The sequence below is a fragment of the Phyllopteryx taeniolatus genome, chromosome 5 (assembly GCF_024500385.1).
Source record: "Phyllopteryx taeniolatus isolate TA_2022b chromosome 5, UOR_Ptae_1.2, whole genome shotgun sequence".
Taxonomy (NCBI): domain Eukaryota; kingdom Metazoa; phylum Chordata; class Actinopteri; order Syngnathiformes; family Syngnathidae; genus Phyllopteryx; species Phyllopteryx taeniolatus.
The window spans coordinates 12,412,249-12,440,222 of record NC_084506.1 but is presented as its reverse complement, the minus strand read 5'-3'; the positions used below and the strand labels follow the sequence as shown (position 1 = coordinate 12,440,222).

Here is a 27,974-nt window from a genome sequence, read left to right as displayed (position 1 = left end):
CGGTGCTCACTTGCACCTTTCCGCCAGCTTGGCTAGCCAAAGTCTCCACGCCCTCATGTAGTCACTAGCACCTGCTTCTCCTTTTTATATAGCCGCTTGACACACGAGCACACATTATTATTTTTTTGAAATAACATCGGGATCCTTTTTATTTGGGTCATTTCGGCTGCACCAGTCGACCAGGACGCCCCCATCCCGTGTCACGCTTGCCTTCCCTCCGCCACTTGTTGGTTCACGTCTCGACGGTTTCCGTTCCACGCGTGTAAGTACACCTGACTTCATTCGGCTTTAGTGAGCTTGTGTGCCCGCCGCAGATATTGTCCACTGAGCGTGACGCGATTTGAGGACGTCGCTAATCTCCTTTGTTACCTCGTGAGCGAGCCCGAAGCAGGTGGCTTGGTTTTAAAGTTACAAGAAAATGTTGTTAATGTCGCCGATTTAAGCATAGAAGTATAAGAGGCTGTTGTCCTTTTAAAGAACATCTGTGACCTAAGCTAACAGCGAACAGCCTTGTCTTTGTATCACGCTATTGTCACATGGAATAAACCTTGCAATCCACTTTTGTTGCCTTCAGCTAGGTCCCACGATTTAGAAGGCTTGTTAAAGGTCTTCTCGGGCTTGTCAAAAGTAGCCATATAGTGTATGCTCAGGTGAATTCTCAATGTTGTGTACTGTTAACTGGTCCTGTTCAGAAGAATAGCAGTGGTGCATGCAGACTGTTCCTGTTTTGCTTGTATGGAATTAACTCGCCCCCCCTAATTTTCCTCCCCCAGAATCTTGCGAGATTATTGGTGTGATTTGTGTTGGAATGCTGCAGGATCTGACCTTTTATCACAAGAGGCAAAGCAGCCGGACCCCTGAACCTTACACTTTCTGAAAGCCTGCTACTCTACGATGCCTTTGAGGCTAAAATGTCTCAAATGAAGCATGTTGTCATGAAAGACAAAGACCAGGATGTTGAAAAGAACTTGGACTGGAGTTATATTGAATGGGTGGGAAATGAAGTTGTCACTTCAGGTGTGGCGAATGCAGAGACCCAAACGGATCGAGGCCCTTTTGAGCACAAGGGATGCCAAACCAGCAACCCGGTGATAATGCACATCGATCTCACACGGACACACTCCAGGCTGAGGCATTCACGCTTGTTAGATCATGACGGCATGGTAGCACCTCTCTTCCAGTTCGACCGACAGGCTCCCGGCCGCATCTCCACCTCTCCCACCTTGAGGAGGATGAGGAGCACCAGGCGTCCCGTGTTGGACACCCAGGATCCCGCAAGGATGGGTATCACCAAGGAGGAGCCCTCCCCTGCAAGCTTGTCATCGCCTTTACACAGAATAAAGTCTCCCCTCGCCACAAGCCCCCTCCTGTTGAGTGGCGAGGTCTGTCACGAGCAGCCGACAATTTCATCCTGTGGCCGACAGAGAACCAGATCACATAGATCAAAGACCTTTGACAATGGTATTGCTTCCATGAAGCCAGAGTGTCGAAGTGCTCACCCTACTATTGTGAAAGATTTTGGCTTTCCTGATAGTGAATTACAGGTAAGCAGTGGTGTTTTTGTATGTTTAAAAAAATAAATAAAAAAATGGTGCACCACCAACCACGTTGGTAGGCTACAGTACACACTCCGACTGAATGATGTCAAATTTTAGATTTCATGTGTTCAGATGAATGTTTTTTGCGGGGTAAACAGAAGTTCTCATACCCAAAAAAATGTCTGCACAAAATCTAATTAGTTTTTTCATAAAAAGAAGACATGATTAATTCTATAGATCTGCCCCTGCACAGATGGTTGCCAGAAACAGGACTTTAATATAAACACAAATTTCATAATTTCATTTTCTACTTCTCCCCAACAAAAGCCGTACTTGGCATTGGCATGCCCAGTTGAGGGGGGTGGGGTGAGCAGTGGTTCATTTGCATGAGACAGGACCCCCCTTAAAACATGCAGATTTTATTTCCTCCCTTAAAAGTGGCTGAGAATTGTGCTGTAATACTTGCTCCTTGTTTTTTTTTGATGAAACTATGTCACAGACATGTTAATACAGGGGTGTCAAACTCATTTTTGTCACGGGCCACATCGTAGTTATGATTTCCCTGGAGGGCCGCTACGACAGTGAACCCATATAAATGAAATATTACCTCATACAGTATACACAATACATTGATGAATAACCAGTTTTGAAATCAGAAGCCTGTAAAATCATGTTTTTCAACTATTACATTTCTTTTCAAAGGGGGATTGGTAACAAAAAAAATGCCTGCAAATATCTTAAGTTATTACACCAGAGCACAATGTTAAATTTTCATTTGCTTTCGTGGGCCACATATAATGATGTGGTGGGCCGGATCTGGCCCCTGGGCCACCAGTTTGACACCTGTGTGTTAATAAGACATCTGGGAATTGTTTTAAATTCTGTGGGGGGGAGCAGACTGTTTCCTTTAAATGATGAGGGGGGCTGCTCATTTGCACCTCCTCCTCATATCCCTATACCACTGGGGGAAATTGAACCCAGGACCCTTAAATCTCCGGCCGCATTACACTATCCAATGTAGTCTGGTGTGTATTTTAATCCACAGCCAGTAAATTAAATTGTTACACATTCCTTTGTGGAAGTCCTATCAGGCTCATTCTTCCTTGCCCCCCTATGGTGGTCATCTACAATGCAAGCTTTTGACAGCCAATGAATCAGCAGTTACATGCACTGACAGCTCGGACCGAGCCCACTGCCCGGAGAGCCCTGGGAAGTGCTCTCTCTGGGCCCCCGTTCACGACAGTCAGCAGTCACCCAATAATGGAGGGGTCAGTGAGCGATAGAAGAAGATAATAGGAGATCTTTTCATCAGCTCCTGCTATTCAACAGAGCACATTCTCAATAGAGTTCTGGCATTCTCTTCAAATATCGTGATGCTTTTGAATCTGAGCGACCACTTAAAACACTGTTTCAAATTTGAATGTCTTTGAAAGTGATATAATGGCAGCATTTGCAAGAAGAGCACTCTGCATTGCCCATGGAATGCCGAGTGTACCCAAAAACAAAAAAACAAAGCTATACCGTGGGTTTTACCCCTGTTAGGGCTATGTTTTCATTGCCGTTAACAGGATTAGGCAAAAAAAAAAAAAAAAAAAAGTACTTGACCGATTTTTACAAAACTGTGTGTTTTGGCACATGGACCAAGGAAAACATATTGGGGCATGTTCAGATAAATCTTTAGATTTTATTTTATTTTTTTTCAGCATCCCACAAGGGTGTTTTTATTAATGGGATATTAATTCCTATTACAATATTTAGGAATGTCAAGGATGTACATTGTGTATATATCATGCATGCAAATTCGCCATTTTGAACTCAAAATAGTAAATCGTATACATCCAATGAGTTTTTCTTGGGGGGGGGTCGCCGTCACTGACGTCATAGGCTGGTTCGTACTCCTTGAACGCTGGCAGCTAGATCCATTCCACACAGCCACCATCCGCACACAGATGTAATTGTGAATATTACTCTGCGACGGACTAATATGCGGCCTGTGGTTCCGCCTGTGCGCTCGAAATCACAGGAGTTGACGAGACTAGAAAAAAACTTCCACTGCTTCTGCTGTTAAGAAGTAACTCCATTACAATGATCTAAATGTCGCTTGCTACTTTGATCAATTATTGCTTATTTATCAACTATTTCGTGCGCGAGACTTCGACTTCCGCATCGGTCGCTGTTTGCGTCATCCAATTTAAGCGCCATTGATTTAAGTCTAGTTCACAAATCAAACGACACGAGTCATATGACCTCACACAACGTCTTCCATTGGGCTTCCCGGACATAGGTATTCACACTAAATAAGCATGCCCCACTGATCGACGTGCGTACGTGGCGGCCATGTTGGGAAGGTCGTCGTTTACCATAAGGCAACGGCGCACTACTCTTGTTTACATTCAGACGAACAAAAACAACAGCTTTCATGTATTGTAGTATTTGTCTGGCACTGTCTGCCCAAACACGATCACTTATAACTTGAGAAAACACCGTGAAGTAAAATGTTTTTTTTGGTAGTTTTTACTGCGCGCACACACACACACACACACACACACACAGCAACATCAGAATGTGTACATTTACATTTTATTTTGTAATTTTTTAAATTGAGGTTCATGCTGTGGTAAAAAAACAAATCAGAAGTTACTCACTTTTTACTCAGTACCTGAGTAATAATTTCACTGTTTACTTTTTACTCAAGTAATTTTTTGGAGCTACTTTTTACTTGAGTCACATTATTGTCAAGTAAAGGTACTCTTACTTGAGGACAATGTTTGGCTACTCTACCCACGTCTGGAGCGGACATCCTCTGTTGCTACTTTTATGTTTAAGCAACATTTTTGCTCATAAGATCAGCCATTGTGGTATTTGTTGCGCTGGTTTTTTCGCGTTGAGGTGCTGCGGGTCGGGGCCCTGGTTGTGGTCCCAAGTGGAACTGCGAAGCACACGTAACATCGGCGACAAGAGCTGATGCGCTAGTACATCTTGTATCAATTAGGAAACGCGGCTACAATTATCTAATTAGTTTACTGATTTTAATGTTAAATGTATTAAGCGACAAAGCACTGTTAAGGATTATGTCACAACACAGAATGAACAAACTTCAAATTCATAAATGGCCAATAAAAACAGAAAAATATTGTACTTAATACTTTCCTAGAGGATGCATTTTTTGATTAGCCTTTGAAGTTGGTAATAGTGAAAAATTATTTTAGTCAATTATTTTCCAGAATGAGAGTGCTTAAAGAGGAAGGCTGCTATTCATGTGGCACAGCTTGAAGCTGGCATCAAGTGCAGGTGGAGATGGGCCTGGCTCAAATTGGAGGCCAGAACAAAAAAAGCAAAGAAATGATGCAAATTTCATTTTAATCTTAAAATTTTACATCAAAATGTACTTGAGCGGTGTCAATTAATTTTTCTGCTTGAAGAATATTTTATTTTTAATTTTTTTGCCTTATTGTACTCTTTAGAGTCTTCCAGATTGCTTAATTCATGTTCAAATAAAAAAGAATCCTCTGCGGGGGCTCAGGAGATCCCCCCCCCCCGAATCCCCTCTAAAATGTTTTTTTTGGGTCACCTTTTTCATGCCTTTGGTCTTTGCATGTCTGATATATACATCATTGAAAGTTGGTGATGATCCAGTTTTGACCTTGATGATGACCTTGAAATTTGCCACTGACTGCATTGTCCTCTTTTTGCAGGAGAAGGAGCATCGTCCTCATAGGTGAGTGTTTTGCATGCTGAGTAACCGTCATCCCATAAACCTTTGACCTTTTGATGGGGAAATGTTTGAATATCAGGAATGTATAAACTAGGCTTTACACGATCGGGATTTTTGGGGCCGATCAGCGAGTTTAAAAAAACGATAACCGATCACCGATACAATCACAAGATGGAGGAATGTGTCTATTTAAATGACATGTTCATTTACTGTATATACTTGTGTACTTAACTGCTCCAAAAATTATATTTACAAAAAATAATGTATCTTTGTTCCTCTATTTATGCCAGTGAGGCAGATGGGCAGACAGAACAAATGAATGGTCTTCTATTAGATGACAGGAAGTAAATACAGTAATTAATGTATCCACTTTTTGTGAAATTTTTGTTTGTTGGTGTGCCGTGAAATTTTTCAATTGTAAAATATGTTCCTTGGCTCCATAAAGGTTGGAAATCACTGCTCTAGTCAGATCGTGTATTCTAATCAGTCAGGTCAAACCAACATTACATGACAGAAATAATGGGTGCTAACTTACTGTAATGAAATTACTTTATTTTGAATGAAATTACTTCACCCACACCGAAACTTTAGAGCACAGGTGTCGGGGCAGATCCGGCTTGCCACATCATTTTATGTGGCCTGTGAAGGCAAATCAAACTTGCTAATTGTGTTCTGGTGTAACAACATTGAGATATTTGCAAGCATTTTTTTGTTACCAATCCCCCTTTGAAAACACATGTAATAGTGGAGAAACTTGTTTATATTTGCTTCTGATTTCAAAACTGGTTACTCATCAATGTGTTGTGTATACTGTATGTAATTATAGGTGGTAATCTTTTGTTTATTTGGGTTCACAGTTGTAGCGGTCCTCCGAGGGAAGTCATAACTATGATGTGACAAAAATGAGTTTGACAGCCCTGCTTTAGAGCATGATTCGACAGAACGGCGGCATGTTTACGTCCAACCGTTTGTGGTACCACTAGCTTGCTAGGCTACATAAAATTTTATTACCTGATTGTGAGCCTTATCGTATTAAAAGTACGGGAACATACCTCAAGTAAGCCTGAAATTAACGTACTCTCCTGTCCTGAGCACCGGTGACCACCAACACACATTTTTCCCCATTTTGTCCTTATAATACAAAGTCGATGCGCTCCACTCTTGTTGTCGTCGCCACGGTAATGAGTGTATCCGGTCGCATTTGAGTTGGCAAGCTAAAGCCCAATGATCGTAAAAAACGGGATATGGTGGTATCGGAATACACAATTTTATTGCAGTAGTCTGACAGTGCAATCGTGAAAGAGCAAATTTGTCTTGTAGTCCGATCCGGGCATTACGTGTTCCCTGTCTCTTACATTTTGTTTGTACCACACCCCCGACATGTTTATTTATTGATTTAAATAACTTTATTAGCCGTCAGATATTTACACTACTACGTCAAAAGACACACGACAAGGCTAAAAATAAACTAATTTTTGGATTCAAATATACTGTGCACACGGCGAATTATGATCGGCATAAAATGTTAAATATCGGCCGATACCGATCAATTCGGTGTAAAGTCTAGTATGAACCTACCCTTCCTCCCTCCTTTTGTCTCTAATTGTCACGATGAGCTTGCTTTGTTATGACTGGACGTTAGCACAAAAACATAATCCGCCCCACCTTGTTCTGGCACTTTGAGGGCCTTGGCTTATGTCTCTGGGCAACCATGAACAAGGATGATGGGACCTCTTATTTACGGAGCCCCATTGAACATTCTTTGTCACTCGTGTCTTTGTTAGTGGAGCACAGTTAAGTTTTGAGAGTCCCATGGTTATGTGTGGACTAGACAAACCCTCATTAATGCTGTTTTCTCTTACTGCCACCCACACCCCTCCTAATGGGCGACTGAACTGTTCCCTGGCTGGATAATTAGGCAGCTATTGTCTCTTTAATTACACCCTGGCACTGCGCCGCTTACAGTGGCCGAGCCCTGCAAAGGCATTGGCGTAGGTCGTTTTGTTTCCGTGCATCATTATTTCTCTTGTTGAGCAAGGAACAAAGCACCCATTTTCCCAAGTACCCACAGTGGACACAGAGGCGGCTTTCTGAGTGGCCACAAAGCAACAGCATGTCATTGTGAGGATGCTGCGGAATGAAGCGCATGCACATGCTCTGACCTGGTTTGCAGGCAGTGTTCGTGCCCCTTCTTCCAATCTCATTAGGCCTGTATCCTCCTCAGGTGCTGCTGCCCAATCGCTATTATCTCATTAAACGTTGAGGCGGTATTACTTTACCTGAAAGGATCAGTTTGCACTTTCACAGTTCAACAAGAGTGAATGCCACTAACTTATCCGAGTGCATTGATTCCTGCCTGCAGGCATCTGTGCTTGCTTGACAAATGAGCTAGCTCAACTGTAGAAATGTAACTTCAGCTTATTGTGCTCTACGAGGAAGAAAATAAATTACCACTACTGCTTTGCATGTTGTATGTGACATCGTTCCTCTTTCTTGTGCTTCCTCTTACGTTTATTATTATGAACACTAACTTGAATTTGTAAGTGGAGCTTCACGATGAGTTCTACTTTCATTAAGTGCATGTTGCTTAAATAAGCTTGTTTACAGCACATTAGAAACAATGATCTGCTTTCATCAGTTCTTGTTGCTCTTAACCTTTTGTCAGTGTTAGGAAGTGAAACCTCAGAGTTGTCAAGGGTCACTGGCCAACTGTCACGACATGTCAAGCTGGTGCAAGTGAACCTTTACTTCTGCAGAAGCAGCCTGTGCTGTGTAAATAGTTTGAGAGAGTAGTTGTTGGTAGTGTTGTGTAGTGGCAGTTCCCACATCCTGTGATTGAATGGCAATCAGCATCATCCTTGAGGTATCCTAACACCCCTTCCAGCAGGAAGAAAACAAAAAACATTCTTTTCAACATTTATGTGGAAATGTAAAAAAGACAAAAAAGTCCATACTGAACCAACTTGTCTATCTTAGAAATTTGGCTTTCTGTATGTGTGAAATGGCACATTAATTTCACAGCATGACTGAATGACAATGATGATATGCTTATGTTTACACTCTCCCGTAAATTAAAACACTTGAGAACAGTAGCTGCGTGAGCTTTGCCTTGGCTAAACGGCACACCTGTTTCATTTATTTATTTGTATTTATTTTTTGTTCCCCAGCCACAGACATGCCTCGGTAACTCACTGTGGAAGGCCACCAAGAGGATTAGAAGTGCCACAGAGCAATGCCGTGACTCATTTAGCACAAATGGGGTGATACTTTTGATACTGAGCATTTCCATCTAAAGGCCAGAAACATACCACTTTGTTTTGATAATCTTTCTCTGCTCTGCACTTGTTGTAAATAGCCACTTTACCGCACAGTGCAGATGGTATTTCACTGGCATTTCAGGAAGAATGATTCCTGGAATTTAGTTATTTCCTCCTGACGTACAGGAAATATCATCTATCAAAGCTGCATTGCTTGTATAAATGTGACAGGACTAATCGAAAGGCCTGAACCATGAAAGCAATTTAGCTAAAAGAGCACCTCGTTTAGTTTTTCTGTCTACTTCAGTCTACAGGAAAGGAGGCGGAGCTCTGTAGTCGTCAGTTTACCTGGCTTGGATGTTTCACCTGGAGACCTGTTTGTATCTAATGGAGCAGCTGACATGCTAAACAACTTTTCTGGTAAAAAAAAAAAATAATTCTTCCAGTGCACTATATGTTGTCTCACCATCTGGGCAGAATGCCAGTGATAACTTTCACTTTACTGCTTTCACACGACATGTCAGTCCAAACATCTCTTGTCTTTATCTGCCAGGTAAGCTCATCAATCATGCTTTCCTGCTAATTTGTTCTTGTGTGTTACTGCAGGAATCAAATTGCAATTGTCGTTAACACTTTTAGAACGGAGCAGAGATGCATGCTTCTAATATTTTCACCAGATTTATTTTAGTAATCATTTGTAAACATTTTTAAACTTGGCAGTCCTCAATCCCATCAAAGCAGGAAGCTCTCTCACATAGGCCAACTAACTTTCTAACTACAGTTTTCCAGCACATTGTTTAGGTTCATATTATTTTGGATATTCTTCCTTGCTCCCTTTGTAATGATCGCTGTTTGATGTATTCATTTTTGCAGACACAAAGAAGTCAAAGTGGCCTTTTTCAAGGCGTAGCACAGTGAGTCATATTTATGTTAGAGTGGCTGTTGTGTACTGTATGCCTGTGTGTTCATGGGGTTCCTCATCCCTTTTTCCTATTAGAGTTTGCAATTGGCGGAAATGCCCACTGTAAAACCTGAGCCAAATTGGTTAGTTTACATTTTGAGTATGCAAGACTGGGCTTGAATGCGCACGGCCGCCTGCTAACACATTTTTTGTTTGCTTAACACACACACAATGACACTTTTTTTTTTAAAGGTGTGCCTTTTTAACTTTCAGACTAAAGGGAAGTCCCAAACAGGAATGTCGGTGTCTGATATTGAACGATATCTTTCAACAGCAGAAATTCAGGACTGGAGGAACTGTGACCTTCAGAAATATAAGGTGAGAAATGGCCTCTGTCAGGAGCACCTGAAGCACCACCCTATTTGTTGTGTAAATACAGCTCCCTGTGCTGCGAGTGGTTTTCAATTCCCATGTTATTCAAGTTGAGATACTAAGGCATCCAGATTTGAAATCCAAATAAAATCTGTGTTGAACGTGCCACTCTGAAATAACAAATTGTGCAAGAACCTGATTTTTTAGGCGGTAACCATCCACCATATAAAAATAAATACACACTGCACATGCTTGAGTGGATCAGCATGGTGGGAGGAACATCACAGAATGTGATCAATGTTGTCCACAAACAAAGGAGAGAAGAGGAAAGATAATGGACCTCTCACTTTCATCCTCCGTAGTTTGATACAAATTTCTTGGCATGAGCTATATACACTTTGGTCATTTTTGTCCAGGACTACACCGTGGCAGAGTTCCTGCAGGACCAGTCCTCCCAGTGGAGCGCCACCTCTGACCCTGTTGGCTTTAAAAGACAAGAGGCCATCTGGGAGCTCTTCACCAGCGAGTGCGTTTACTTCTTGGATCAGCTCATGGTTCTCAAAGAGGTGATTTTTCTCCGCACAATGCGTCCTAATGCACGTGCACACAGAAATATACACACAGCACTGCAAACAAACACACCAAACCCAAATGAAAACCCAACACCTGCTGCTTTGTTCTTTGCATCTTCCCTATGAATTCCTGACTCAAAGTCTTTTGGTTGTCTGTGCTTTAGAGCTTCGGATTACAAACGAGCACAACATTAGTATGTCTAAGCCGATTGTCTGTCTGACTCCTTTGTTGCATTCAGGTGTTTTTGGCTACACTTACAAACCTTCAGATGAGATCCTGCCTTGCTGATATTGACACCTGGAGGCTGTTTGCAAACCTCAGTGAGCTTTGCTTGGTGAGCTTGAATGCAAACACAGCAAGCGGGCCTGATAACTTTGCACGTAACACATCAATAAATCATCCCAAATGTCGTTACATTATCAAAGTCTATTGTGCAGTGTAAATGACAACGCTTTTATTTCAGCAACTAGGCAAAATAATTATAATACTCTCCTCCCCCAGCTTAGAAACCACAAAAGAGATGTCTAGAAGTGCTACAAAAACTTAACACGGACACAATAACCTGTTTTACATGGAGCCTTGTATTCCCATTAGAATCTGGTTAGAAGCCCAAACCAAAAAAAAAATATGCCCCATATGAACACCTCAATGATATAAATAAACAGGCCGAATCTGAATGGAATTTCATTTGGTTTCAGAGGGGTGGAATAGTCATACAGCAGCTGAAATAAATATTTAACACGTCACTGTTTTTCTCAGATATATTTCCAAAAGTGGTATTGACATGAAAATTTCACCAGACAACCCATGTAATCCATACATAAAAAGAGAGTACAACAAATATCGTATGGTGTTTTGGCCATTTCTCCTCCAAACGTGGTGTGCCTCATGGCATCCAAACAGTTCAATTTTGCTCTCATATGACCAGACTATATTCCCCCAGTATTTGACTGGCTTGTCCAAATGTTGTTCAGCAAACTTGAAACGAGCTTTGACAAACTTTTTTTTTTTTTTTTTTTTATCAGCAGTGGGTTCTTTCGTGGTGAGCGTTTATACAGGCCATGGCGGCGGAGTGCATTACTCACTGTTTTCCTTGTGACAACAGTACCTGCTAATTCCAGGTCTTTTTAAAGCTCTCCACAGGTGGTCCTTGGCTCTTATACAACTCTTCTGATTATTCTTTGCACTCCTCTGTCAGAAATCTTGCGAGGCGCACCTAATCGAGGCAAATTTATGGTGGTATGATTGGCTTTCCACTTGCGTATTACGGCCCCAACCTTGCTCACAGGAACGTTCAGAAGCTTAGCTAGGCGCCTGTAACCAATGCCATTATGTTTCGCAACAATTAGTTTGAGACAGCTCTTTGCTCTTACCCATCATGAGATGTCTTGACTCACACCTTGGCAATGAGACCTTTTTGTAGGCCATCATTTAGGACTGAACCAGCTGATATTGGTTTGCACTGAGAAGGGGCTGGATTGCTGTTTGATTATTGATGAGATTTTAGGTGTTGTCTTGGCTTTCCATGCCTTTTTGCACCTCCAATATTTTTTCCCTGTCATTTCATATTTTTGCACCATACATGCAAATCAGTTGCCTTTTGGCAAAATTCACTCAAAATAGGCCATTTACGTGAATCGTATACAGGATGATTGAAAAGTAACTCCCTATATTAAAATACTTATAATTTATTCATATGTTGTAATATTTTTCTAAATTTGTTTGTATATGTTCCATGATTAAAGGAGCAAGTCTATTCTACCAAACCAACGACTTTGGAAGAACTTGAAGGGCGAATATGAGAAGTTATGTCTTCCATCCCACAAGAGTTCTTGTAAAATTAGTTAATGCGTTTCCCAGGCGGCTTGAGAAACTGGTGGCTAATGCTGGCGCCCATATCGAATTTTAAATAAAATTCCACGCAATACCTTTTTGCACCTCCAATATTTTTTCCCTGTCATTTAATATTTTTGCACCATACATGCAAATCAGTCGCCTTTTGGCGAAATTCACTCAAAATAGGCCATTTACGTGAATCGTATACAGGGTGATTGAAAAGTAACTCCCTATTTTAAAATACTTTTATTCATATGTTGTAATATTTTTCAAAATTTGTTTGTATATGTTCCATGATTAAAGGAGCAAGTCTATTCTACCAAACCAACGACTTTGGAAGAACTTGAAGGGCGAATATGAGAAGTTATGTCTTCCATCCCACAAGAGTTCTTGTAAAATTAGTTAATGCGTTTCCCAGGCGGCTTGAGAAACTGGTGGCTAAGGCTGGCGCCCATATCGAATTTTAAATAAAACTCCACGCAATACACTTTCTTCTCATGGTCATTTCTTGTAAGAATTACAGTTCAGTACAGTACTGAGAAATAGGGAGTTACTTTTCAATCACCTTGTAAACCCGATGAGTTTTTCCTGGGTGGGGGAGGGAGGATCGGTCACCGTCGCCATCATAGGTGGTTTTGTACTCCTTGAACGCTGACAGCTAGCGGTAACAGTACTTTTACTCCATTACAATGATCTAAATGTTGTTCGATACTTCTATCCATTTTTTTTGTTTGTTTTTTTTGTTTTTCTTTTGTGCTGTTAGGTCAAGCAGAATGGAAGATCGGTATCCCTTTTATGCCGGAACAGTTTTACTGTGTCACAGTGGAGTTTTTAAGCTTCCCCTGTGGTTTCTTAGTATTATAATTGAAGTTTATTGAGAATCAGAGTCAATCAGTCGAACCGAACAAATATTCTAAAGGGGAGAGAGAAACAAAGACAACACAAGACAAAGCACTAACTGGAAACAAGATGAGGAAAGTAAATCATTCTATATCTAGAACAATGACAGATTAGATATTAGTGTTGTATTGGGCAATAGTGCTCCACCCTGTGAGGGAAGGACAGGACAAGACGCCCAACGCCAAGCACTCATCCAGCTCGGGGGAGCCCGGCCTCAGGAGCACCGCCATGCAACTAAGTAAAAACCCACCTCCCCACTGTTTTTATGACTCCCAGGTCCCCGACTGGCAGTCATTGGCCCTACCCCGTATCAGTGGCCCCCCACCACCCCCCCACCCCACCCACCCCGCCACCCGAGGGGTGTGGTGCATTAAAATCTGGGGAGGTCAGTGAGCCAAGGGGGGTGGTGGGGGGCTGCCAGGCACTGCTGCCTAACAGCCAAACCCCCACCACCCACGACCCACCGCCCCCTCAGAGATGGGTATATGTGGTGCATTAAAACGTGGGGTGTGTTTGTGATGCATTTAAAATCCAGGGCGGAGGGGCAGGGTGCGCAGACCGGGAAACAGCACACACATGCTGAAACCCGGACTGACACCCACACCTTCCCAATCCCATACCAGCCCCCCAGGAACCCTTTGATATGTATATGTGAGGAAAATATTTATACAGTGAGTGGTGTGAGCGTGTGCTAAGTGAGTGATTAAGAGGCATGGCTTTTATTTATCAATTATTTCTTATCAACTATTTCGTGCGCGAGTCTAGTTCACCAATCAAACAACAAAAGAAAGTCACATGACCTTGCACAAAGTCTTATGTGGTTTCCCGGGCATAGGTATCAACACTTAAATAATCCAGCCCGGCTGATCGTCGTGCCTTGATGGCCACCATTTTGGGAAGGTCGTCGTTAACCTGAAGGCAACGACGCGCTACTCTTGTTTACATTTAGACGAACAAAAATAAGTTTTCTTGTATTGTAGTATTTGTCTGGCACTGTCTGCCCAAACGTGGATATTCCAGCTCACTTATAACTTGAGAAAAAATCATGCTGTAAATTGCAAATGTTTTTTTGTTGATTTTATTTTTTTATTTTTATTGTTTGTGCTATTTACTCTTTATTTGAGTAAATATTTCAGTGTACTTTTTACACTTAAATATTTTTTTGGGGAGAACTACTTTTTACTTGAGTCACATTATTATCAAGTAACAGTACTCTTACTTGAGTACAATGTTTGGCTACTATACCCACCTCTGGAGCGGACATCCTCTATTGCTACTCTTATGTTTGAGCAACATTTTTGCTCATCAGATCTTTTGCATTTTTGTGTTGAGGTGCTGCGGGTCGTGGCCCTGGTTGTGGTCCCGGCGGAACCGCGAAGCACACGTAACATCGGCAACGAGATGATCCGCTAGTACATCATGTATTAATTAGGAAACGCGCCTACACTTATCTAATTAGTTTACGGATGTTAATGTTAAATGTTTTAAGCGACAGAGCAATGTTAGGGATTATGTCACAACACAGAATGAACTAATTTCAAAATCAGAAATGGCCAATAAAAACAGAAAAATATTGTATTTAATATTTTCCTGGAGGATGGATGCCAAAACAAAAAAAGCAAATAAATGAGGTAAATTTAATTGAATCTTAAATTTTTACATCAACATGTATTTGAGCCCTGTAAATAAGTTTTTCTGAGTGTTCAAAATGTGATTTATGCCTTATTGTACTTTTCAGAGTCTTCCAGATTGCTTAATTTATGTTAAGTTAAAATAAATTCTCTGCGGGGCCCCGGGGGATACGCCCCACACCCCCACTACAATGTTTTGTTCACTTTTTTAATGCCTTTGGTGGTTGCATGTCTGTTACACACACCTTAATTTCTGAGTTTATTTGTTCTACTTTCTTTGTATTACTTGGGTTGTTCCCAACATCTGGTGAAATTTTCTGGTCAATAGCATCATTGGAAGTATATTTAGTATGCAAAATGGTGACGTTAAATACTTATTTCAGCCGCTGTATATAGTATGCTGTGTCGTAGTATAGTATAGCTATAGTACAGTGTACGCTCTGCCTCGATGTAAATTCACAGTGATGTCGTAGTTTACGCACTTGAAAATATGGCGGCTTCCTACCAGAGCTGTTCTGTGATGGAGAGCTTGTTTTTAACTACTTGTAACATGTTTTCATAAAGCTGTTGCTTTAATGTGTAAATACAATCACAAGCTGTGTTAAATAGACAACTGACCTCCATCTTGATAAATCACGTGATGTTCACATTGATCTGCGCATGTTAGATGTCTGTAACACAGCTATTCCGATTAAATGTAGTACATATGTATACACCAAATCGACATAGATCACGTCACATGTAAACAGTTGACAAGAGATCTTCAATCTGAATGATTTCAGTCAGAATGACAAAAAAGTCTGCATTCAAATCCGGCTAATGTCATGCGTGAGACACCTGGATGGATGCTATGAGCCCTGTGGCTTGATCATTTATGAACAACTCATTTTCTGATTGTGAAAAATATTTTATTAGATGCCTTGTTGTTGCAACAAGGAAGTATGTCTTTGTATAGTGTGATGTGTTATATAGTGCATAGTCACTGGACATACCATGTTTTTCATTGCAGGTGAGCTTTGGTTTCCTTAACAACCTCCTGCGCGTCATCAAGGACTCGTTGGATGTCACCGATGGTAACGGAGCCACTCTGCTAGAGCTGTTGAGCAAAGTAAGACTCCAGTCCACTGCCACTCATTTCTAGATTTCTTACACATTGGCAAAACAAATTATTTCACATCAACATTTTGACTTGATTCCTGAATGTACAGGGTATTTTGTTTGGGGGGGGCGGGGGGGGGGGGGAAATTATTTTGATTTAGATAGGCAGTAGAAGCAGCTAGACATTGACAATTAAAATGCCACCATTGAGTCACAAATCAAAGAAAGGCTTGCAAGGTGACTCATGAGTTCCCATAGGCCTCTTCCCAAAGTATTTGATGTCATTTAAAACCATTAAATACATCAGCCACGTGTGTTATTTTCCTTTGGATGAGTTGACAACTTGACATTGTGTGCCAGACAGTAAGATAGACATAACAATGTCTCAGCATTCAATGGAGGGACAGAACTGTGTGTGAGCAGTTACTACCTTTGCATGCAACTGCTCAGCTGGCATGAACAACAAAACCATTACATGACACATCAAGGTGCTGGTAGGGAAAAAGCTTCAATAGCAAAGGAAAGCAAAGAGGGACAACAAATTAAAGTACAATTAAAACTACGTACAGTGCAAGAAATATTTAAGTGGAAAAAAAGAAGGCTTTTTAACCTGGACTTAAAACATTCACACTTGGGACTGACGTCACTTCTGTTGGCAATTTATTCCATTTGTGTGCAGCATAATAGTTAAATGCTGCTTCTCCATGTTTGCTTTGGACTATGTGCTCCACTATTTGACCTGAGTCTGTCGATCTCAGAGCCCTACTGGGTTTATATTCCATTTAAATCATTTAGTGATTTAGAGACCAGAAGCAGAACTTTAAAATCTATTCAAAAACTGACTGGGAGCGAGTGTAAAGACTTCAGAATTGGAGTAAAATGCTCTGACCTCTTTGCTCTGGTCAGAACCCGAGCTGCAGCTGTTTAATGCTCTTTTTGGGGAGTCCAGTCAGAAGACCATTACAATAGTCAAGTTTACTTGAGATAAAAGCATGGATGAGCTTCTCCTGGTCTGCCTGGCAAATGCAAGCCCTCACTCTGGATATTTTTTTCAGATGGTAGGAGGCAGTTTTAGTAACTGATTTGAAAGTCAGGTCGGAATCTATCATTACACCAAGGTTTTGGACTTGGTCTTTGTTTTTTAAAGAGAGTGACTCCAGGTATTTACTAACAGCAATCCTCGTTCTTGCCAAAAACAATGATCTCAGTTTTGTTGTGGTTTATCCATCTGTCCATTTTCTGTACTGCTTTATTCACAATTGAAGAAAATGTTGGCTCATCCAGTTATGTTAGAGACAGTGACACAACACCTCAATTGAGTAATCTGGAGACACTGCTAGATAGACTGTGTGTCATCTGCATAGCTATGATAGTCACAATTAAAGTTCTGAAGAATTTGACCCAAGGATAGCATATACAGGCTGAACAGGAGGGGTCCAAGAACTGATCCTTGAGGGGGACCCCATAGGTCATTGCCATTTGATGAGAATTAACACTTCTAATTGTTACAAAATAACTCTTCCTCCAGGTCGGACCTGAACCGTTTAAGGACTGTTCCATTTAGTCCTACCCATGTTTCCAACCTGTTCAGCAGTATATTATAATCTACTGTATCAAAAGCAGGCGGCATGGTGGACGACTGGTTAGAGCGTCTGCCTCACAGTTCTGAGGACCTGGGTTCAATCCCTCGCCCTGTGTGGAGTTTGCATGTTCTCCCTGTGCCTGCGTGGGTTTTCTCCGGGCACTCCGGTTTCCTCCCACATCCCAAAAACATGCATGGTAGGTTAATTGACAACTCTAAATTGACCGTAGGTGTGAATATGAGTGCAAATGGTTGTTTGTTTATGTGTGCCCTGCGATTGGCTGGCAACCAGTTCAGGGTGTACCCCGCCTCCTGCCCGATGATAGCTGGAATAGGCTCCAGCACGCCCGCGACCCTAGTGAGGAGAAGCGGCTCAGAAAATGGATGGGTGGATGGATGTATCAAAAGCCGCACTGAGATCCAACCAGAATTGACACCTTTCTCGAGTCATTATTCAACCTTATATCATTTAGCACTTTGATAAGAGCAGATTCCGTACTGTGATGAGTTTGGAAACCTGATTTGAAATTTGTCAAAAAGTCCATTTAAGTTAGACATTCCTGAGTTGATTAAAAACAACTTTCTCAACAATCTTGGCGATGAAAGGGAGATGGGTCTATAGCGTGCTAACATGGAAGTGTCCAGCGTTTTATTTTTTAGAAGAGGCTTAATGGCAGCTACTTTAAGAGTTTTAGGAATCTCGCCTGACTGCAAATCAGCTAGCACAGACTTCGCAATCGCTTTGAAAAAGGCAGATGGGATTGAGTCAAGACAGCTCGATGGTTTTAGCTGCTGAACCGTTTTCTATACAGTTTTTTGGTACACTGTATCAAATTCTGACATGGTAATAGAATTTTTTCTAGGTGGCTTCAGATGTAGTATTTTATCATTTTGCTGATTTGTGCTGATATTTAACCTGATTGATTGTATTTTTTCACTAAAATAAGCAAATTAATTCCATTTATCTGCTGTTAGGAGTTCTGGAGCTATCTGATTCTGGGGGTTGTGAGTGTGTCAACTACAGCAAACAGAGTGGGAGTATTGTTGAAGTTCTAACTAACTCTGACTAACTCTTGGTTAAAAATTAGACACTTTGTCTGTAGAGGTCATAGTCAATTTGGAGTTTAGTTTTTCTCCACTTACGTTCTGCTTTCCTACACTTTGATCTTGAGGTCTTTACCATCATTGTGCTCCTCTAGGTCGCCTCAAGATTGTCTTAGTTTTAATAGGAGCGACAGCATTCATGACATTTGAGATTTTTCAGGTGAAATTATCCAAAAGTTCATCAACTGTCTTGGCATTCACAGTTTGTGGCACAGCTATGGTCTCCATAAACTTAGTGGCGGGACTTTCATTTATGTACCTTTTCTTAATAGACATAGAGGTTGTCTGAACTTTTGGAACAATCTGTAATTCAATGAATACACAAAAATGGTTAGAAATAGCCATATCCTTAATGTCAACTGATAGAATTTCAACATCCTTAGAGATGACCAGGTCTAAGCAGTGACCTTGAGTGTGGGTTGGACTCTTAATATGTTGAGCGAGGTCAAATGTGTCTAGTAGAGCAGAGAATTCTTTCGATATTTTATTTTTTTTTCCATTTTATTGTCAACATGAATGTTAGTCACCCGTTATGACAAAATCATTGTCAGTACAAATAACTGACAGCCGTTTTGAAAAATCCTCCATAAACCTTCTATTGTATCTTGGAGGTCTATAAATAATTAAAACAAAAACCTTTGTGTCACCTTTAACTAAAAAAATGTATTATTATTAATTATTATTCATATCTCTATTACCTAACATGCTGAAAGCTACAGTATTTCATTGATATTAAGCAGGCATTTTATTTCATGTATTTGTCATTAAAAAAATCTGTTTGCTTTGTTATTAGTACTGTAATTTCTCGTGTATAATGCACTTTTTTACCCCCCAAAAATTGCCAGTGTGCATTATACATGGGTATAGGAGAAAATGAAAAAGACTTTCACATTTTATAAATGTATCCCGCCATCTAGAGGTTTAGAAAAAGCTGTACACCTTCATTCCACTATGCCACCACCCCCTAGAGGTTATGAAAAATGTACACTTGTATTCTAGTATGCCACCTAGAGGTTTTGAAAAAGGTGTAGACTACACTTTCATTCCAATATGACAGGGGTACAAATGACTGCATATAGGTACAATTGTGCTCATAAGTTTACATACCCAGGCAGAATTTGTGAAATGTTTTTTTGTTTTTGTTGTTGTTGTTTTTAAATACGACTGATGACTGAACAACCGTCATTAATTTTTTTATGGTTCTGTTTTGTTTAATGATAATGCTTTTCTTAAATGCTTGACAGTTTAATTTGAATCCCATTAAAATAAAATGAAATGTTTCGCCTGGTCCTTCATGTTTTCTTAAAATAATTGTACACATCTTACAAATTCTGCCTGGGTTATCAAACATATGAGCAGAACTGTGTTTTCTAATTTACTAAATAAAAGTAGGGCTGTGAATTTCAAAATAAGAGCAAGTAAATAAAAATAAAGTATTTTGTTCAAATAAAGTGCTTAACTTCTGAATAATTATTTGTTAAAACTAACAAAATACAGATAATACTTCATGTTTTTATCATATGGGTAGAAGCAAAATCATTATACATGGGTGTGCATTATACACGAGAAATTACGGTATATGTCAATTCAATTCTGGCAATACATGATGTCCTGTATTCTGTTTTAGTGGGAGGGAGGAAATGGATTTCTAATTAAGCTAAAAATGTTTAAAACTGATTTTCAGGAAACAAATTTTTTTTTGGACCATTCTGATGGACCCTGGTAATTCAGGATAATCTAGAACTAGATTCTCAACTGGTTGGTTGGGACCTAACAGTGGGTCGTGGACCCATTTTGGGTGGTTTGCGGATGGGTAGAAAAAATTGCATGGGATCCTTGTTTAACATCGATGCCAACATACAAAACAGCGCAAAAATGGTTTCATGTGGTTGACGATGGTACGCTCAACTATCGCAGTATTTGTTTTCCTTGGAGTTATTTATATCTACGACCTAGAAATGGTTTTCATACAAACATTTACTGTAGTTACTCTATGACTTTAATACAGCGTTAGCGTAGATTAGTGATACTCTGGCGTGTTCCAACTTGCGTACAAGTCGGGTTGGGTTATGTTGCCGCGGTAGGAGAGTTGCAATATTTAACGTGCATCCCAGGTCAGACTCTCTTTTCATTAGGAAAGTAAGATTTTGACAGACATGCATCAGAAACACTATTAATTGGGGTGTAAACGCAACATCCAGCGACAATTAAACAGCAACAATTGCCAAGCTATTCAGATTTGTCAATGAAGGTGTCATGTTTATCCTCATTTAATAAGGTTCTCTGAAAGGAACTTTGAACATGTAAGCATGTTTAGTTATGTTTAAAAATATGATGATTCAGTTCTGTTGCGACTTAGCAATAATGGGAAATTGCAGGTCCCAAGATGACAACAGTGGAGAACCCATGAAATAAAAAATAGTGTGTGTGTGTCATAATTTAGGACATGGAACTTTTTGTCAAATGTAAAAGAAAAGAAAAGAAAAGGAAAAAAAATACTTTTAACAGAACTTCCTTAGGTATCTTGCTACGTTGGGATTTCCATATCATTTGTCAATTTCTCCCCTCCCCCCCCAAAAATTCTGATTCCAAATTTAGCCTTATCGATATACAGGTAGATAATTTGTTGGTTTACTGTACATACTCAAATGCAGGCGAGAGCATAACTCGCAACAATAATAGCTCTCTGGCAGTGTTCTGTCACCTCAGGGTCAAAAGTCAGCTTAATACTCATTTAAGTTAAGGGTATGGTAACATAATTTTTGTCATGGCCAGTTTCATTGGTCAGATAAGAAAAAAATATTCAGTTGGACCACAAACTAAGTAATGCCAATTTTTGTATTCATTAATTTCCAATATATTCCTTGTCAGTTTCAAGTTCTAATATTTCAGTAACCATTGTTTTTTTCTGCCTTTAACGGAAGGGCGCCAACTTTGTCTCGCAGATCTTATCCGGACGTCGTCTCATTTTATGATAAATTAATCTGCTGTGTACTATCTGAATTGGTATTGTCATCTGTTGGCAGACTTTCCAGGAGAGCATATGCCACTGCTTGCAGAAGTACTGCCTCAACTACTCCACAGCTTTGCTTTATCTGGACAGCCTGAAGCCCAGAGAGGACTTTGCGTCTTATGTCAAGGTACATAAGAACACTTACAATGTCCATGTGCGTCACAGCTCACAAATTTGCCCCTGGGATCAATAAAGTATTCTAATTGAAAAAAACTGAGAGCCACGGCAAAACACCACGCACCTTGAAAAAGAATGTGTACTTATTATATTACTTAATATTCATTCTCATTTTTGTCATCCATCGCCTCTTTGACCTATTCTTAAAATGTTTCCCCCCCCGTCACTGTAATTTGTAACACAGTGGTCTGAGAGCAACAAGCAGTGCCGCAGGCTGCAACTGCGGGACCTGCTGGTTGCGCCATTGCAGAGGCTAACCCGCTACCCGCTGCTCCTACGGAACATCGCTAGGCGGTTCTACACGGAGGAGGAAAGCAGGGATGTGCAGGCTGTAGCGGAGCAAGTGGACATGTCAATATGTGAGCACCTCCTCCTCTTCCGCCACTCAGAACAAAAGACAAATCGGCTTGTCAGTCGACAACGTGCACGTTCTTGTAAGGCTGTAGCTGGAAGGTGTTCACTGATCAGCTGATGACACGCCGAACTTTCCACTGCACCTCAGGTGTTATGTCAGCAGGCATTTGACTCGGCTGATTGTGACTCGAGGGCTGAAGGGCAAAGTTCTTGTGTGTGTGTGTGTGTTGAGACAAATACCCACACACATCAGAGGCTAATAACAAACTTCCCATAAATGCAAAGCTGCTCTGGTGCGGTAACAATGAGTGTTCCGTTGGTGGGCAGAGTATTTCTTTTGTAAACCAGATTGGCTTGTCTATCAGCACGCTATCGCAGCTGGGTGTGACAGACAGGCAAACATCCCAATCTGACATGTTGGAACATGCTGACATTTTGAAATGCTTCTAAATGGGACCAAAGTGCAGTAGAACCTCTTAAGCAGGGGTAGGCTCTAACACATTTGGTTTTGTAAAATGACATGGGCCAGGGAATTTGTATACGAGTTAAAAAGTGAAATGTTTATGTAAAATAGTTAATTTGGATAATAAAATCATTATCATTTTTAATTATCTATAATAATTATACAGTGGTACCTTGAGATACGGGTCACACAACTTTTAAAAGCACTTTATGGTGGCAGTAAAGTCAATTCAACTCATCACAATAACCAGCACTTCAACAAATGACCATTTCATCAAAAGAGGTTTCAAGCTGTTTAATGTCACTCCCAGTTGATGTTTACAGTCAAACTTAGAACCATTTAAGAAACGGACATTTGAACGCATATGGTGGAACAACTTATATAGACAGATAATATAACATTATACAACATAATGATTAATATTAAAGCAAGTTCCTAAGTGGTAGAACGGCAGAAGAAAAAGAAGTCTATTCTTCTTTGTTAGTATGCATTATTGTATTAAACAGCAGTGTCTCCCGGTGGCCAAGGCGGGCACACTGATGGATGAAACATTTGATCATGAGGCACAAACTGTTTAATGCTTTACATTCTATTTAATTATTTTATTACTATGTTTTTATAAAGTATAATGTGGAATTTGTCCTTTATTAAAAAATAGACTTTACACCGATCTGATCGGCTTGATTGGTATTGGCCAATATTTACCATTTTATGCTAATCGGCTATGCCCAATGTTTGTGCAATAGTTGTGATCGATTTTCCCTCTTCTCTCAGCTACAAAATTGCTTGCTTTTCTCCCATAGACAGCTCTCTGGTCTTCGTGTTTGCTTAACAACAAATACAGTTTTCACAGGTGAAACCCAAAGCCAAAAACAAGCACTATCTTAATGTTTAAACAATCTAAAAGGCAACACCTGAGCAACTAGGTACACCATGTTCCAATAGTTTTGCTCACTTGAAAAGTGGGTGGCTTCAAACAAAAGATGCTCTGTCCTGAGTTGTTTAACACATCTAGATGTAAATACCATGAAATAAAAGCTGGAATTCTGAACGTTTGTCTCATATTCATCTTTTCAAACCCAAATGTCTTCAGTATACAACAAAAACCAAGTAATTGACCTTGGCGTTTACAATACTTTTGGAGGGGACTGAATGTTTTATGTCAAGTTTTAAAGTTAACAAATATTTCAGAACTCGTGGAATGTAAATATTCCTTGGGCTGGATTAGACAGAGCACATGGGCCATACATTGCCCACCCCTGCTCTGAAGGTTGTACACAGTCCATTTGGGATGCTGTGTACAAGGCGTATAGTAAAAATGTATAAAAAAAAAAAAAAAAAAAAGTTGTCATGCACACTAATACTTAACATTCTTATCTCACGAGTTTAAACCACTGAATTTAACCACTGTTAAAAGCGTTAGGACTTTTGATGACAAGTGTCAGGTCGTACGATGATGCCGGAGTCTCACTTGTTTGAATGACAGCTGTCATCACTGTTGGAGTATAATCTCTTCTTACATTCTCCGTTACGTCACCTCTTGTTGAGGCTGCGCCTTCTTTTGGGGGAAAAAAAGTACTGTATAAAAGCCAAAGAAATCTAAAATAGTGTTTCAGTAGAGGTAAAGAGAGGAAGAAAAAAAAGTTAACCTGAATAGTAGTTTTTACACGGCAAAATAATGAATGTTGACCGAACTAAAAAGGCCTCCACAGATGGATGAGTGTCTTTGCGGCAGCTCAGGCAAACTTCGTCGGCTCCCGAGTAATTGGAACCCTGTTACAAGTAGTATAAAGTAATTGTTGCGAATAGTAACATTGTCTCGCTTCCAAGGTGACCTGGAGGGAAAGGTGAAATGGTTGGACAGCTACCAGAAGGTCAAACAGCTGAGAGACGCCCTGGTGTGGCTGCCGGTGTGGGAGCGGGACAAGCGGGCCTTCATCCCCGAGGTCGGTGATGCACAATTGGGTTTGTCTATCGCATAACACATTTCCTTTGCTGGAAAAGCAGCCATGTTGAGTTATACATAGTTCTTGGAAAGCTTATACAGTATTAAGCAAGTGGAACTTATTATCCAGATAAAATGATCCAATCGTGTTCTTATCAGGCCGTGACAGCAGATGTCACTGTATCTTGCATCCCAGTTGTTACAAGCTCTTACTTTTCCTACAAAGAGCTCAGATGTGATATTGTCACGAAATGTCGACCTCCAGCTGACTCTCCTCCTCCTCTTTCTTCAGACCGTCAAACATTTGCTGAAAGCCGTGACGCTGGAGAATCTCATTTCTCACAGAAGTCTGCTGCACGAAGGCAAACTGATTCTCACAGGTCTGCCCGGCCGCTTCCCACACATTTGTTGCCACGGTTTTAGACCCGCTCTCACGCCATCTTCCTTTGGTTCTCTCCCAGAGAACGCTAAGCTCATAGACGTCTACCTGTTCCTCTTTGACGAATTCCTGCTCATCACCAAGATAAAGAGAAACAAGAAGGTGTGGAAGCGCATAGTCGTTGTGTTCATAATAACAGCAGTGTGTTTCGAAAAGGGAATATAGCTCCAAATCCTTATCATGGCTTAGTTTTATTGGGAACACTGCACATTCTATTTCATATCAACACGTGGACAAATGTTATCCTTTTCCACAAAGTGTTCAAAAATGGGCATTATTATTTTAGCAAACTTAATGTACTGCACAGACTGGGAAATGCTTTCAAAACATTTAGCTTTTCTGTGAATCACGGATCTCATTTTTAGGAGTACAGTGGGACTTTGATACGAGTGGCCCATTTAGGAGTTTTCCCAATTACGAGCCGGCGCTTGGTTGATTCTTTTGCTTCATGTTGCGAGACAACATTTGAGTGACCTGCGAACCTCAGATACGCCGCCATTCAAGTGGAGTGGAAATAAAATGAGTAAAAAGTAGTTATATTAAACAGCCAAACACACGTTTAGAAAATGGGGGGTGGGGGGGGAATGGCGATTTTTGGGTGGCTGAAACAGTTTGGCATTTCAACTATTTTCAATGAGTCTTAGTCACAGAACAAATTAAACTTGTTAGTCAAGGTCGCACTATAAAACTACAGTCTCTTGAGAGCTGCTTCACATCTATGTTGCAATATGCGCTAACGTAGCCCAGGACAATTTGGAGCTTTACTCGCTGGTTGAAAACAATCGGAACACAAGTGTATGCGTGTGTGCAGAGGTCCATCGGCCCGGAAGCAAACTCCTTGCGCATGGCGCAGAACCTGGAGCTGGATCAGCTGCTGAAGGAAGGATGCACCTTCACGGTTCTCGACCAGCCCGTCTCTCTGGACCGACTCCAGCTCAGGAACATTGATCAGCTCAATGCATCAAGTAATTACAAGATATGCACCTGAAAGTGACACAGACTTAAGATACCGTGAATTAATATCATTGATATTTTGTTTCTGTCTTTTTTCTCAGCATCAGGGCTGCCTCATTCTTTTATAATTACGCACCAGAACCGCTACCAGCAGTGTATCGGTGTGTTTGTCCTGCAGGCTGCGTCAGAGTCTTCCAAGGTAAATCAATGACATGAATTTGACTCTTTTCCCACTGTATCCATTTGGATTTGCTGACATAGTTTTGACAGACATTTCGTGCTCGGCTTCACTTGTGCATTTGCGGTAATCTCTTGCAATATCATGGTTTACTTAATCCGGATTCAGTACATTTTTTTTCAAGTTGGTGTAGTGCAAGTTCTCGTTTGGACATCTCCGATATGATTTTAATGTGGCAGCAGTGGTCAAGGTCATCAGGTCAGTTGGGCTCTTCTTCTTCGCAGAAAGAGGTACATCAGAGTAATCTAAACTGATACATTTGGTACAAGTCACCAAATTGCTTGAGGAAACAAAGAACATGCCAGGAAAGCCACACTCAGTTTTATGAAATAGTCACAAATACCGACCTTAGCCCGACGGCACACTCATAACAATATTGACAGGAACAAATGCAGGTAAAGGGCAACGTTAAGCTTGATTTTCTACAGCACTGTAGTTAAAAATATCACTGCAATGAATTCTGGGTTTCCATAATGCTTTTAGCTCTCCACATTGCCAGGACCGTCAGTGTGAGGAACAGGGCCAGCGCTGAAGGCAGGAAGTCACCTATTCACACCATGTCCGCCTGAGCTTTTCATGTCATTCAAGCAGCCAAACTGGGAGGAAATACATAAACCTATTTTGCCAAATGCGAAGTAGGTTGCGCATGTACCGGATAGGACTGTACTTGTGAAATGTATGGATGGTGACCTCAAGTGGACAAATAAAATACTTGCACGTCTGCAAGGCATCATATATTGGAATGGCATTGCATGTATGAAAGTAATACATTTATATCATAAATAAGTGGTTACCGGCTGCACGGTGGAAGACTGGTTAGCGCATCTGCCTCACAGTTCTGAGGACCCGGGTTCAAATCCGGTCTCGCCTGTGGGGAGTTTGTATGTCCTCCCCGTCCGGGTACTCTGGTTTTCGCTCACATTCCAAAAACATGCATGGTAGGTTAGTTGAAGACTCTCAAATTGCCTGTAGGTGTGAATGTGAGTGCGAATGGTTGTTTGTTTATATGTGCCATGCGATTGGCTGGTGACCAGTTCGGGGTGTGCCCTGCCTCTCGCCCAGAGTCGGCTGGGATAGGCTCCAGCGCGCCCGCGACCCTAGTGAGGATAAGCGGTTGGGGAAAATGGATGGATGGATAATTCATCACCGCTTTGTGGACGTCATTTATTGCAGGGGTTTTGCGGAACGTAACGCATGCGACAAACAAGGGTTTACAGTATTAGTGCACTACTGTATTCGATACCTTGCTGTCACTGTGTTTGGATGGCGTTTTTATTTTATTATTATTGACTGTTAAAGACTACAATATATCAAAGGTTTAGGTCTTTGTGTTCGAGGGCCACATTTTATGTATTCTGTATATATATATATATATATATTCATAAAGTTCACCATTCACACCTACAAATATAGTAATTAATTTACAATTGGCCACCTAAACAGTATTTGTGTATTTATTTTTTTGGTATTATTCTCACTGCTGCTCTAAAACTTGACTGTCCTCATTAATAGTCTCATTGTGTCTTTAGTGCCATTATACAAAAAGTACAAGCACTACTTAGGCCTAATCTGATATCATTATACTTGCATGCATATGTTTTGTTTTGCAGAGAGCGTGGCTGTCTAAGATAGAGGAGGCTGTGTCGGTCCTGCTGAAGCTCGACTCTCAGCAGGCGCGAGTGACGAACGATTCACTGTGGTTGGAGTCGTCCCAGATCTGAAACATTCCCCTGCACGAGACGCTGTCTGCGTACACTTCAGTCCCCACGTCGTCCATGAAGACACTAGCACTAATGTATACAGTACAGTACGGTGAACTGCTGCTGCAGTACTGTACTATTAAAGCTTTGCTCATGTAGTACAACTTGTTACCTTGTTTTTCTT

General features: G+C 40.8%; 1 protein-coding gene across 4 annotated transcripts; it reads left to right on the top strand.

Annotated features, from left to right (window-relative positions):
* Positions 1 to 27,954, top strand: plekhg7 (pleckstrin homology domain containing, family G (with RhoGef domain) member 7). 4 transcript variants are annotated; one of them, XM_061772761.1, is made up of 18 exons: positions 1 to 262; positions 774 to 1,544; positions 5,234 to 5,256; positions 8,421 to 8,513; positions 8,818 to 8,930; positions 9,384 to 9,424; positions 9,685 to 9,789; positions 10,200 to 10,349; positions 10,595 to 10,690; positions 15,733 to 15,831; positions 21,534 to 21,647; positions 21,882 to 22,056; positions 24,345 to 24,460; positions 24,752 to 24,839; positions 24,921 to 25,000; positions 25,710 to 25,863; positions 25,954 to 26,051; positions 27,701 to 27,954. In XM_061772761.1, exons 2-18 carry the CDS (start codon positions 912 to 914, stop codon positions 27,809 to 27,811), a joined length of 2,289 nt encoding a protein of 762 aa, XP_061628745.1. In that variant the 5' UTR covers positions 1 to 262; positions 774 to 911; the 3' UTR covers positions 27,812 to 27,954. The 4 variants fall into 4 exon arrangements, with proteins under 4 accessions (XP_061628745.1, XP_061628747.1, XP_061628746.1 ...); XM_061772762.1 differs by lacking the exon at positions 1 to 262 and adding an exon at positions 272 to 391; XM_061772763.1 differs by lacking the exon at positions 8,421 to 8,513 and having other exon boundaries at positions 2 to 262.
* The last annotated feature ends 20 nt before the right edge of the window (positions 27,955 to 27,974 follow it).